General features: G+C 55.3%; 1 protein-coding gene across 3 annotated transcripts in view; it reads left to right on the forward strand.

Moving 5' to 3' along the window:
* DLG3 (discs large MAGUK scaffold protein 3) overlaps nucleotides 1-13,618 on the forward strand; it is a 51,028-nt gene that overhangs the window by 26,336 nt on the left and 11,074 nt on the right. Inside the window, exons 7-14 of one of the 3 annotated variants that reach the window (XM_032227565.1) lie at nucleotides 174-298; nucleotides 404-573; nucleotides 1,122-1,258; nucleotides 2,480-2,624; nucleotides 2,751-2,910; nucleotides 4,522-4,678; nucleotides 5,195-5,297; nucleotides 12,950-13,064. In XM_032227565.1, coding sequence (XP_032083456.1) covers nucleotides 174-298; nucleotides 404-573; nucleotides 1,122-1,258; nucleotides 2,480-2,624; nucleotides 2,751-2,910; nucleotides 4,522-4,678; nucleotides 5,195-5,297; nucleotides 12,950-13,064 — 1,112 coding nt within the window. Of the gene's footprint in view, nucleotides 1-173; nucleotides 299-403; nucleotides 574-1,121; nucleotides 1,259-2,479; nucleotides 2,625-2,750; nucleotides 2,911-4,521; nucleotides 4,679-4,891; nucleotides 5,042-5,194; nucleotides 5,298-6,210; nucleotides 6,267-12,949; nucleotides 13,065-13,618 lie in introns of those variants that run through there. The other 2 variants (XM_032227566.1, XM_032227567.1) reach the window with 2 other exon arrangements.

Below are 13,618 nucleotides of genomic sequence, written 5' to 3' on the forward strand. Positions count from 1 at the left end.
TGGCTCTTTTGTGCAGTGGTCTTCAGAGACGGAGCTTCCTGGGGTCTCCAGTAAGGCTGGGAGACCCGGCTGCCCCAAGCCTTCCCTTCCCAGGGTCCGCCACTCCTGGCCCACCGGGCTCTCTGCTCCCTCTCCGGTTTCCTGCTCCTCGCTCATATTGGTTCTCTCGGCAGGGAAACTCCGGCCTGGGCTTCAGCATCGCTGGTGGCACCGATAACCCCCATATCCCTGACGATCCTGGCATTTTCATCACCAAGATCATCCCCGGTGGGGCGGCTGCCATGGACGGGCGCCTGGGGTGAGTGTCAGGGGGCGCAGAGGCCCCAACCCTGCAGGGCTGGGAGGTTTGGGGGCCAGGTGGGCGGGGGGGCCTCCTTCCCTCACCCTCTGCTCTGCTGCCCAGGGTCAACGACTGCGTGCTCCGGGTCAACGAGGTCGACGTCTCGGAGGTGGTGCACAGCAAGGCGGTGGAGGCGCTGAAGGAGGCAGGGCCGGTGGTGAGGCTGCTGGTCAGGCGAAGGCAGCCCCCTCCGGAGACCATCATGGAGGTCAACCTCATGAAAGGACCGAAAGGTGAGAGAGGCGGGGGTCCTGGGGAGGTGGAGCATCGCCACGAGCTTCCATCCAAAGAGTCTCGGTTGGGGTCTCACCAGAGGGCCGGGCAGGGCAGTCAACCACTCGGCTGTGTGTGTGTGTGGGGGGCACCGCAGGAGCTGCTGCCAACTGGGAAGGTGCCTGTGGGGGTTCCTGGAGCCCCCTCCTCGGGAGAACCTGCTGCCTGGAGGCGCACGGCTCATTCCAGCTATGGGAGAAGGAGAACAGTCACAGCCTTGCAGAGGAGGCAGTGGCTCCGCCCAAGTTCTTGCAGTGAGGCTGGCCATGCCCCTATAGAGCATACCTCCCACCTCTCAGGGAGAAGAAGGACCCAAGCTCCCTGTCGCTCTTCCTCTGCCCTTCTGGCCATTGGCGGAAGGGTTCCTCCTTGTTGAGGGCCTCCCCCTGCTTGAGCCTTGGGCACTGCCCTGCTCGGCTCCCCGTTCTTTGCCAATGGCTGAGAAGGTTAAAGTAGGCCTGAGGAATGGGGGAGCCCCCACCCACCCACGCAATGCTCCTCCTTCCAGGGCTGGGCTTCAGCATCGCGGGGGGCATCGGGAACCAGCACATCCCGGGCGACAACAGCATCTACATCACCAAGATCATCGAAGGGGGCGCGGCCCAGAAGGACGGGCGGCTGCAGATCGGCGACCGGCTGCTGGCGGTGAGGACCCAGCGCTGCTTCCCTTACGGGCTGGGATGGGCCCTGCCAGGCGGTCAGGGGCCCCAGGGAGGGAGGTCCCCGCCTACGAAGCATGTCTTCCGGTTATGCCTGGTTCTGGTGCCACCAGAATCTAGGCCCAAACTCACCTGCAGGTGAATGGGCTGGTTGCCATCACAGGGCATCGATCCTCCATATTCTGAGGCACTCTATATCTTTTTTTCCCCATTTTTTTTAATTTTTTTATTCTCTTACATAGCTTTTTAAATATACATTCACCTAATTGTTATTCTTCTTGACATTTGTCATTCTTGTACGTTTGTTATTTCATTTAATAGGTTATAATACACAGTTTGGGTTGCTTTCTTTACCATCCCTTCCACCTGTTGTAACACCACCTTATTTTCCCTTTCTTCCTCCCTCCCTTCTCTACTTCCTTCCTTCCTCCTCTCCTTCCCCTTCCTTCTTCCCTTACCTCTCCTCTACTCCTACTCTTCCTCTTCCCCTTCCTACCCTTTCTCCTTCTCTTTCTCTCCCTTCCATCCTCCTCTCCTTCCCCTTCCTTCTTCCCTTCCCTTTCTCCCGCTCCTCCTCTTCCTCTCCCCTTTCCTACCCTCTCTCCTTCTTTTTCTCCCTTCCTTCCTCCTTGTCTTCCCCTTCTTTCTTCCCTTTCCCCTACTTCTACTCTTCCCCTTCCTACCCTCTCTCCTTCTCCTCCGCTCCCTTCCTTCCATCCTCCTCTCCTTCCCCTTCCTTCTTCCCTTCCCTTTCCCCTACTCTTCCTCTCCCCCTTCCTACCCTCTCTCCTTCTTTCTCCCCCTTCCTTCCTTCCTCCTTGCCTTCCCCTTCTATCTTCCCTTTCCCCTACTTCTACTCTTCCCCTTCCTACCCTCTCTCCTTCTCTTCCGCTCCCTTCCATCCTCCTCTCCTTCCCCTACCTTCTTCCCTTCCCTTTCCCCTACTCTTCCTCTCCTCCCTCATACCTCTCCTTCTTTCTCTTCCTTCCTTCCCCCTCCTTCCCTTCCCTCTCCCCTACTCCTACTCTTCCCCTCCCTTCCACCCTCCTCCCCTTACCCCTTTCCTGAGGCACTCCACCTTGTTGGGATGTAACCTGAGGGCCTCTTGACTTTCAGAGTGGGCCTTGGAGCCCCCTGGGGTCTCTCTCGATTTGCATCCAGAGCTTACCTGTGTGCTGCTCTCTCCCCCCCTCCCCTCCCCCTCCAGGTAAACAACACCAACCTGCAAGAGGTGCGGCACGAAGAGGCTGTGGCCGCTCTCAAGAACACCTCCGACATGGTGTACCTGAAGGTGGCCAAGCCAGGCAGCTCCCACATGAATGAGCTGTATGCACCCCCAGACTACGCCAGCAGTACGTCCCTGCTCCCCACAATCCAGCTCAGGGCCCGGCTGGGATCTGGGTGGCAGCCGAGGGGGGAGGCCGCCCCAGAGCATCGGAGGCTAAACCCGGTCTCTCTCCCGCCTTTTCTCTCCCCAGCTTTCTCTGCCTTGGCCGACAACCACATAAGCCATAATCCTGGCCTAGGCTATCTCGGAGGCATGGAGAGCAAGCCCGCTTACCCTGCTCCCCCCCAGGTCACGCCTGCCCGCTACTCGCCTGTGCCCCGCCACCTGATTGGAGAGGAGGACTTCACCAGGTGAGCAGCAGGCGCCCTGCCGGGTCCAACAACATATAAGGCTGAGGAGGGGGCATCTGTCTCCCCCCACGGGGCCTCCCTTTTCTTCCTCTGGCGCACAGAGGGGGCTGGGGTCTCATACCCAGAAGCAGGATCCTTTCAGAGGGAAGGTGTGTGTGTGTGTGTGTGTGAAACCTTCCCCCAAAGCTGGAACCCAACGGAGGGCAGAAGATCTGGGCTTGTTGTGTTTTGAAGCCAAACCCTCTGTACTGCCCCGCCTTTTCTGACGGCTGTCAGGGGTCCTTCTGGCTAGCCTCTGGCAGCCCCCAGCAGGCAGGGAGTCCGTTGACACAGACTCAACGGAATCGAGGGGTGGACTGGAGGGGGGGGGCAATGGGGAGGGGGTTTGAACACGTAGCCCGCCTGGCCCTTTTCTGTCCTGGAGATGGGTGAGAGGAGGGCTCTGTGGGCAAAGGAGAGGGCAGACACTGGCATCAGAGGGGTTGGGGGGGGTCAATGCAAGCAGGCTTCCAGTGGTCACCCAACGCCTGGCAGCGCTGGCTCGTGACCACACGAGGGCGCTAACCAGACTGAGGCAGAGGAATGCCTTGATTCCAACGTCCAGCGTGGTTTGCTGGCCTGCCGGAGGGGTCCCTCAAGGGGGCATTCAGGGGGCTGCCCTCTTGCCCACCGGATGCTCTACCCTGATGTCCATCAGGCTGTGATTTGGGTGCCCCCAAGCCTAGCTACCAAGGGCCTCTGGGGCTCCTCCCCGCTCTTGGCTCTCTAGGGCAGCCTGCCTTCTGCAGAGCTGGCTGTGCAGGCTGAGCCCTCCCCCTCCTGCCTAACAGTCCCTCCTGGCTGGCGCCCAGAGGGAGGGGAGGGTTAAGGCCTGTGGCAGCTTCTTGGGCATCTGGATCATCTCAATGCTCTTGACAGGTCCGGCTGCTGGGAGGGGAGGGCGGGGCAGTGCGGGATAAAAGGCAGGCTGCCTGCTCCCCCCACCCCAGAGATGCAGCCATCATGATCACGGTCAACGTCTCCTCCTCCATGTCCTACGGGAGGCAGGGCCCCCCACCGCAGTCTGCCAGCCTGCACCAAAGAAGGATTCGGTATTCTCCCCCCCCCCCTCCTCTTATGTGCTTTCAGTTCAGGGGCGGGGGTCTCTGCAAGGCTTGTGGTGGACGCTTGATTCCATCCTGCCTGGGAGGGATGCACCGCTCTTGAAGTGCAGACCCCTCCCAAACTAATTGGCAGGCGAAATGAGGGGCACAGAGGGGGCAGGGGGCAAGAGGAGAAGTTGGGACAGAGGCTGCTGGTTATGAGCCAGGAGAAGCTTGGAGGGTGTGTGTGGGGGGGGAATGAAGTGCTGGGGCTCCAAGGAGAAGAGCTGACCCTCCCCAATTCTCCCCGCTCCCCTTTTGCTCCTTCTGGGCATCAGCAGACCAGCCAAAGGCTCCCTTTACCCGGAATGTGTGGGTCCAGGTCAACCTTGGACTGAACGTGGGGGTGCAGCTGACAGGTTTTTTTGGGGGGTGGGGGGGTGGCTGGCTGACACCCACCATCTTGGGGTCCAGCCCCAGATGCTCCTGCCCTCCCTGACGGCTGCCCCTCTCCTCTTCCTCCTGCCAGGGAGCCCCGGAAGATCTCTCTGCACAAGGGAACAAGTGGCCTGGGCTTCAACATTGTGGGGGGCGAGGACGGGGAGGGCATCTTTGTCTCCTTCATCCTGGCTGGGGGACCAGCAGACTTGAGCGGGGAGCTGCGGCGTGGCGATCGGATCCTATCGGTGAGTGCCATGGGGGCCTTCTTCTGAGGGAAGGGGGTAAAGAAGAGGGTGCTTTTGCCAGCTGCATGCTCCCCCCTCCCCAGAGGTCTCCTGGCCTCTTCTGGCCCTTCTGCCCAGCCATCCAGGGGTTAACCCGTTGGCCCATGCAGGGCAAGGCAGGGCAGGGCACCTCACCCAACCGGTCCGGCCTGGCTTAGCCCAGCCCCATTGCGAGGAAGCTGGCTTCCTCTTGGCCAGGGGAAAACAGTGCCGAGGCTCCCCGCAGAAATGGATCCTCCGGCCTGCAGCAGGCGGGTGAATCCCGGTCCTCGCCAGCCAGGCTGCCCTCCCGCCTTCCAAAGACCGGGGCCCGATTTTCACCAGGTCAGGAGCAGGCTCCTTGCCACCGCTCAGGGCCTGGCGTAGTGTGCCAGCTGGAGGCTGCAGGCTTTGGGATTGGGGGGGGGGAGTCTTGGGGAGGCCCGCTGCCAGGCGCCCAGCTTTGCCCTCCTGCTGACGGGCGGGTCTGTTTGCCAGGTGAATGGCGTCAACCTCCGGAACGCGACACACGAACAAGCGGCAGCAGCCCTGAAGAGGGCGGGGCAGACTGTCACCATCGTGGCCCAGTACAGGCCGGAAGGTAAGAAGCCTGCGGCTCTCGGAGGGGGGGGGCTCCCCAGGGGGGCAGGCTGGCAACTCCACGGGTCAACTGGGTGGCAGGGCACCCTGGCTGCCCCCGCCTGGCGCCTGGCTTCAGCCCCTCTGCCAGGTTCCTTTCTCTTGGGGGGGTCAAGCAGTGCCGCCCCAGGTGGGTCCTGTAGGTGGGGAAGGGGACTCCCCAGTTGAGCTGGAGAGGCGCCTGCTGGCGCTGCCCTCCCGGGGTCTCTAGGGGCCAGTCCCTGACCAAGACCAGGCTGGAGCAGGGAAAGCAGCAGCGGGGGCTTCAGAATGGCCCCCCTCTCCTGCAATCCCCAGGGGCTTCCTCTCCCTGCCAGCCGGGGACCAGGAGAGGGCCCGGGGGTCCACCGGGGACAGCCGCGGGGCCGTCAGCGCAAGCTTTCCGCGGTTGATGCGGCATCCCCGCCGCTCTTTTCCCCCTTCCCCTTCCTGCGCGTTCGTGTGCACGGGAGGACACGCGTCGGCGCTGGGCAAAGAGCGAGCGGGCGTGGGCGGCGCTCTGCATGCAAATGAGATGCCTGGCCGGGGTTACCCGGGGATTATCGGCGCGTAGCGATGGGGCAGCGCGGCCGCCGATTGGTCGAGCAAGGCGCTGTCGTAGAAAAGGGGCGGGGCGAGAAGGCGTTGGGTAGAAACAGGGGGCGGGGCCTGCGCCTGTGTGGGGGTGGGAGACGCGGGGCTTCGAAACGCGGCGGCGATTGGGCCGACCTCGGAGCGTGAGGGCGGACCGACTATGAGGGGATTCGGGCGGTGATTGGACGGGCGGGAGGGAAGGCTCGGCAGCGCGAAACCCGGTTGGTCGCCGCGGGCGGAGCCGAGCCCCGATTGGCCGGAGCCCGTCGCGAGGCCGCGCCTCCATCTTCCCGCCCGGGCCACCGGCCGGCCGGGCTTTGTGTGAGGACGGGGAGGCGGGGCGGTCGGCGGCGAGCAGGTGAGCGGGCGCCGGGCCGGGAAGTCCCGGGTGGAGCCTCCGGGGCGCGGCTCTTCCCTGAGGGGCGGGGAGCCTCTTTCTTTCGCGACACTATGGATCGACCCCTTTCCCTCACGGGGGGCGCTTTTGAGGGGCGGGGCGGGGGAGTCCCGGCGCCTTCTAGGCCTCCCACCTGTCGCTGAGGGGAAGGCGGGGGGGGGGGCGCGTCCGAGGGCTGGGGGGTTGCGAAGCACCCTAAAGGCCCGGAGGCTGGCTGAATGGGGGTGCCTCTGGGCCCCTTCCTCTCCCTGGCTGGAGCCTGGCGCTTGGCGGCATCGCCCGGGAGCCTCGGGCTAAAGGGGGAGCCGGTGCCGAGGATCTGGCCAGGGGAAGGAGGGAGACTGGCCCATCGTACACTCCCAGGCAGTGGAGGATTGAACCTTCTCTTCGGACAATGGTCCTTCGCTATTGGCATCTCTTAATTCTTTTCATATGGACGTCTGAGGGAATTGCAAGCCTCAATGGTGAGGTTAGTTTAGATTAGATCTGGGGTGTCCAAACTTGGGAACTTTAAGACTTGTGGACTTCAACTCCCATAATTCCCCAGCCAGTATAGCTTGGCAACTTTAAGACTTAAGCATAGCTGGCTGGGGAATTCTGGGAGTTGAAGTCCTCAAGTCTTAAGGTTCCCGAGCTATGCTGGCTGGGGAATTCTGGGAGTTGAAGTCCACAAGTCTTAAAAGTTCCCAAGTTTGGACACCCTGGATTAGATTAACAGAGTTGGGAGGGACCTTGTAGGTCATCTAGTCCAGCCCCCTCACCCCCACCCCCAAGCAGGAAAAAACAATCTCAAGTGGACCTCTAGGCAGCGGTTTTATTCAGTCGTCTCCTTTACGGAGGAAGCAACAGTACTTCAGTTGTCCCAAGCAGGAGATAAGAGTTGCGTTGCACACAACGCAAAAGGCTCCCCCAACATTGCTGAACTGCTCCCAGCCAACGGGGGCATTTGTGAAGGACGCTGAGCCTCCGTTCAAATGAATTATGGGGCTTTCCAGTCCTGGTAAAGGAAAAGGCCTGATATCCTGCAAGCATGACCATTTTTCAAATGTCGGGGGGGAATTTTTGAAGGGTCGGTTTTTTAGTCTCTGCTGAATGAGTGTGAGTCTCTTAGACAGCCAACAGTTATACTTGGTACACTCAGACATTTTGTAGCCTGCCTGTAATAACCAGGATCATAAGATCTTTTTGCTGCCCTTTGAGCTTTGTGGCTGAAAGAGTCCTTGCTGCGTCTGGCACGTATTTCAGAAAGGACCAGGGTGAAGCTGTCAGATCACCTGTTCGGTTGTACAGCTGGCATGACACTTGGTTCTTTGTCCCTGGGAGAGGATGTCTTGAGTGCAGGAAATTCTTGCTTGGTTTGGCCCACTTTTTCTCTCTTGACTCGCTGCTGGGTAGAACTTGCAATGCTGGTAGCTGTAAAGAGGAAGAGGGGGATTAATCTTCCTAACCAGAATGAGCTGAGTTAACCAATGCGGTTAATGTGGGATGCCGGGTTCCTGCTTGCAAATGAGGCTTTGCGTGCTGTGACATTTGTAACCTGCCTTCTTTAAGGAGGGAGCTCTGCAGCGTGGATCCTGGCTGTGTTTCACATAGAAAACATCCTACAGGAAAAGTGGGACTTTGGCTCACAAAGAATGCCATAAATGGGTGATCGGTGTCATTGAACCCTTGTGGGAGATGAAATGTAAATAATAGTCTCGTGAATTTTAAAGTCCCGAGGGATAACGCTGAGGCCCTGAAAATCCACAGAGTATCCTGGTGGTGATATAAGTAAAGCCATCGCCATCCTTTCTGAGCTCGCTTTGAATTCCAGAAACGGGAAACTCACTTAAGTTTGTGGAACCTCTGGATGCAGAGCAGATTCACTGCTAACCCAAAATAAACTGCACTCTTAGTCCTCTGCTCCTTTTCTCCTAGATCAGGGGTGTTCAAAATTGGGAACTTTTAAGACTTGTGGACTTCAACTGCCAGAATTGTGGACTTCAACTGCCATGCATGGCTGGCTGGGGAATTCTGGCAGTTGAAGTCCACAGGTCTTAAAAGTTCCAAGTTTGTAGACCTCTGATCTAAATGGAGAGATTGCAGAGGAAGGGATTACAAGAGAGTAAGTTATGCTGGCTGGGAAATTCTGGCAGTTGAAGTCCACAAGTTTTAAAGTTCCCACCCTTTCCTAGATCCCTTTCCTAGACCTTGCCTTGAAACTGTTCAATAGCTAGGATTTATTTATTTGGAAAACATTCAGCCATCTGCCACAGTGACATTCACCAACCTGTTTACCAGACGGCACACTTAAAATGTAATCAAGGTGAGAAGCATTGCTAGGGAGAAGCAGGAGTACCAACACCATCTCTAAAATTCTTTAGGGGATTCTAACACACACACACACACACACACACACAGACAGACAGACAGACAGACAGAGTGTTGAATCATTGGGTCCCAGGAAAGCTGCCTGAGAATGCCAAGGGCCCAGATATCACTGCAGAAGCAACCAGCTGTTACTTGCTCTGGACAAGGCAGGTTCTCTGCCTCTCCTTGCCTGTTTCTTGGCAAATGCGGAGCTGAATGGCCTGTTCTGTCCAAGGAACTCGGAATAGGAAAAGAGAGGTGGTAGCTGTTGGGAATCATATGGTTAGCAGCTTCCCAGAGTCTGGGGGAAGATGATTTTCCATGGTCTGACCTGTTGGACAACTTCCTGTACTTAATTCAAGGGAGATACGGGCTGTTTCCCCACGTGATCTGCCCCCCCCCTCCCGCGCACAAGCCTTTCAGTGCAGCTGAAAGCGCCTTCTGCTAGCATAGAGTTTGGCTTTTGAGACTGGTCTGCTTTCCTTATCCACCTCCCCCCCCCCCCCCCCCGCCCTCCCAACTGCTGCTCCGTGTTGCTGTCATGAGAGGCTGATCAGAGCACGCTGTCCTCTGCCCCGGGCACTGGAAACGGAGCCCTTGCCGTCTCCCGGAGCAGCAGGGCGGACGCAGCCTTTCTGTTTGTCCCTCTGAGCCGAGAGTGGCTGGATGGGGGCAGCTTTTAAGTAGTGGAAGGAAACAGCCGGAGGCGGTCAGCCGAGCTTGCAGAGGAGCTGCTCCCAGTCTCTTTCGTGCCTTTGTCCTGAAATCTGCCCAGCCTTGAGAGTGGCGTTTGCAAGCGGAGGACGGGAGCTGGGTCTGCTCTTGGCGGGGACCCGCTTGGTTCAGGGACCGCTGTGCAGCCGGTGAGAGATGTGTGCTGATTAAGGTCAAATCAGACACACACATCCCCCACCCATGGCAAAAAAAGAGAAAATTTGGCCACGTAAAGGTTTGATATCAGTATGTACAACGGAAGCTTCAGGGGTGATGCAGAGCTAGAACCCTCCTGGCTTCAAGTCTTCAGGGGGTGGGCTCTCTGCCCCTTTTCATCATCTGCGGTTAGAGAAGAGCCTCTTCTTCTAATCCATTTATATTTCACCCCTCTGGTTGTGGCTTAGCTGCTTCAAAGAGGCCTGAGGGGGGTGCTGGGGGTGAGACCTGCAGTTTGGCCTCTTCGCAGCCCCCCCCCCCTGCCCTTCAAGACAATGATCGCAAGGCCTCTTCCCCAAGAGGGAGGCTCAAAAGGCTGCAGAGTCTGGGAGAGGAGAAGGCTCAGGATATGGGGAAATGCTCTTGGGAGCATAAATGAGCACAGGGCGTTTCCATGTGCTGATCGTTGTTCTTTTCATAGCATCTCCTGCACCATTGGTCAAGCCACATATATGCCCACAGCATGGTGCGTGTTTATATTCAATGATTTTTAAATCCATTGTCCCTGAAGCTGAGTTAGTCCTCTCCTGTCATTTCTCCATTCTATATTGATACTTTGGAAAACTGGATCAATATTGGTCACAGCTCGGCTGCTGCCAGAGCGGAAAATTCACAAGCTGATCCATAGCGATGCTTGGTGGGTGGCTGAGTCCTTGCCAACTGAGCAGCTCATGGTAAAATAAGTGCAAAACTTAACTTTGGGTAACTTTTCTAAGCCTGCAGGACTAATGGGGCCACAAAGAGAGTGGGAAGAAGGTGGAGTTTCCTGGCAGAAAGGTAGCATGTAAGAAAGCGATTGAGAAGAATCGGACGGGGGCCTGTGAACAAAAAACCCCAACAAATGATTAAAAATGACTTTCAACTGCATAAACACACCGTAAAAGGAATATCTAGGATTGAAGGAATTAAATCAGGCATACTGTAATAAAATTAAATAAATTGACATTTGGAATAATCAATAACACTTCACACTTGGGCTCTGCTTTTAACTCCCATGTTGTTTTTTTTAGCTTTCGGTGCTTCAGAGTTTCTAGCCAATACACGTAGAGGCCAAAAAGGAAGGACTGAATAAAAGTTCTTACCTAACAAAAGAAGTTTTTCTACTTCGTTTTTGCTGTCGAGTTTAGAGAAAGCCCGTTCTGTTTGTCTGGTTTAAACTTCCAGCAGAGGTTACATCTTTCAATTTACTAACAAAGTTTAATGCTGAATTGGGGCTCCATTATTATCTCTTTTATTCATTAAACATGAAACTCATTCAACTGAACATTTAAAAATGCACCATAAATACCACTGACTGGTGCTGATGGTTGATACGGATTGCTGCCAGGGTCCTAGGTACCAACCAAGTACCTTAAAATATACGATGTTCCGAGCCGCCCAGTTTTTTGCAATTCCGCTGATGTTATGGCAGGAAACCTATGTGAGATTATGTGTTTCAATTTAATAACAATGTTTAATGCTGAATTGGGGTTCCATTATTATTATTATTATACAATTGTATCACAGCAGCCAGTTGTTTCGCCGGATTTGGCATTGGTTACTGGTCGGGCCCCACCCAGGGGCCTAGGACGTTGTAACGTATTTTCGTAATATGCGTGCAGATCCAAGCATCATCATCATCATCATCATCATCATTATTGATTAATCTTTGGTGAGATTCACAGCCTTTGTGGCTGGTTGGTAGCTCAACAGCTCGAGTCCTAACCAAGGACCTAGAACTGTTAAGGTAACTGTTGTTGTTGTTGTTGTTGTTGTTATTATTATTATTATTATTATTATTATTAAATATTCTGAATTCTGGAAGGCAACTAAGGCGTTTCTCTGCTATTGGAGCAGAATTTCTGTTGTTGGGAGTAGCAAGAAACTCTCTAAATGGCGACTGTGTGGAAAAACCCCTGTTCTTGGGGACTTGGTTTTTCTAAGGTCTTCTGCCTGTCGATCTCATTAAATTGTAAACTCTCAAAATAACCCACCTCTACCTTATGCAAGCTTCCGTGTAATAAACCTTGTTTAACAGTATGTATAATGCATGAAGATGTGCTATGGAAAAGGCATAATAACCTTGAAGTAAACGGTAAATCCAAAACTGTGTTTATATAACCCTTTGCTTGCATAATCTGGATGCTTGGAAGGTTGATAGAGCTCCATGTTTATCAAGGCCTTTAGAAATATTTTCAAACCGTTCAAGCACTCTTGGCATTAAAGCAGAGCTCGGTTAATTTTCCTGTAATCTTATCTCCCACAAGACCCAAGAGCCGGATGTTGGTAATGGACTTTTGAACGGCTGTTTGCTATTAATTGTGCCAACTCTCTTAAAACACGGTTGCATCTCTTTAGCCATTGAAACGTTTGTGGTAATAAATGCTAGATGTTTATGGTCAGTCAGGGGAAATTCTGCTTGAATATCCTCTACCTCCTTTCAGCCACTTTTGTTGGTTCAGGCAGTGTTCTGACCGAGGCTTCCCGAGAGCATGAAGCGGACTCCTTGTCCCGACAAAAACCCTTTTATTAATTGACTGAGTTCTGCTCATTCACATCCAGCAAAGTCTTTCGAGGGAGGGTTTACAGTCACAGACCTTATCTGGCTTGGAGAGCTGCCAGGTTGATATCTGCAGAACTTGGCAAGGCGTCTCGGAGAGTCACTAACCAATTAAGCGAACTAATTGTCTCCTGCAAACTCCACTCCCCTTTTGCTCCTCTTTTATTTCCTCTGGGAGGGGCCATTCATCATCCACCTGTGGCCTTACTCCCTAGTTGACCCATTTTTTTAGCTGTTCCCTTCGTCTGGCAACTCTGCGCATGCGCACACTGGGAACAGCCTCCAGCTGTTCTGCCTCACTGCTGTCTGACTCTGAAGGCAGCTGATAACTGGCATACGGCCCTGGCCCCCTCTCTGCCTCTCTGGGATTGTCTGTCCTCTCCGCCCTTCCCCTGGTGTGTAAAGTGCTCCCCCTGTGTTGGTGCCTCTTAGGTTTCCCTCTTGATGTCAGCCTACCTTTTCGGTCTCACCTTTGAAGGGAAGAGCTTTAATAAGCTGCCTCTTCCTGTCTCCTTCCCCAGGAGCATTTCTGCGAGGGAGTGATCTCAGCCGTGACGACACTCTAAACGCAGAATATGGAATACCATCTGACAGGGCCCTCTTAGTTGCCTTTTTAGCCTATTTGTCATGCCCCATTTGAGCTGTGACTTTCTCAAAGGCCAACACCTGTAGTCAGGTATGCAGAGAATCTGGCCCAGACCTGCCAAGTAAACAGTGCTCGGATATAGCGCACAGGTGATGGCTTCGGCTGGCTGCTCCCTTGTGTGAAACGCAGACACCCTGCTGGGCTGGATGGCCCCCAACCCTCCCTCCTTTGTGCTTGCAGAGTACAGCCGCTTTGAGTCCAAGATCCATGACCTCCGAGAGCAGATGATGAACAGCAGCATGAGTTCGGGCTCCGGTTCACTTCGGACAAGCGAGAAGAGATCCCTTTACGTCCGGTAAGCAGAAGGACCCTTTTGAAGAGGGGGGGGGTGTCGAAGGGCCTCTTTGGATTCCTTTTTTTGCTACTGTGCCACACTCCAGGTAGACTCTGCTTCTCTCCCCCCCAGAAAAAGGGGCCTCGTGGTGCCCCTTGCCGAGAAGGCTGGTGTGTTAAACGCCTGGCTAGGAGACCCTTTGGTTTTAATCACTCACAACAAAGTTTTGCCCTTTTTCAGTCGTCCTAATTCTGACCTCGGCTGGCGGCTCGGCCGTTTCCCTTCTTCCTGAAACGTGGCTTCCATTCGAAGCACCGTCCCGCAGGCTCCTTGCGCCCATCAAGCAAGGCATCGCACTGGGTACCCAGCGCCTGGGATGCCCCTGGCCGCCTTGGGTGGGGCACTCCTGGACCCCTTGCGATTCTCAGGTCCTCTGAGTCCACGTGGGGCCTTTGGTCAAAGACTTGCCAAGCGCAGTTTTTGAGCAAATCCAGCCATGGCACCTGCTTGGGCACTATGAATCCTGAAATCGAATTGGGGTAAACCTTGGTTTAGTGGTTGAGCATGTTCTACAA

This window comes from Thamnophis elegans, chromosome 12 (genome assembly GCF_009769535.1).
Source record: "Thamnophis elegans isolate rThaEle1 chromosome 12, rThaEle1.pri, whole genome shotgun sequence".
Classification (NCBI taxonomy): domain Eukaryota; kingdom Metazoa; phylum Chordata; class Lepidosauria; order Squamata; family Colubridae; genus Thamnophis; species Thamnophis elegans.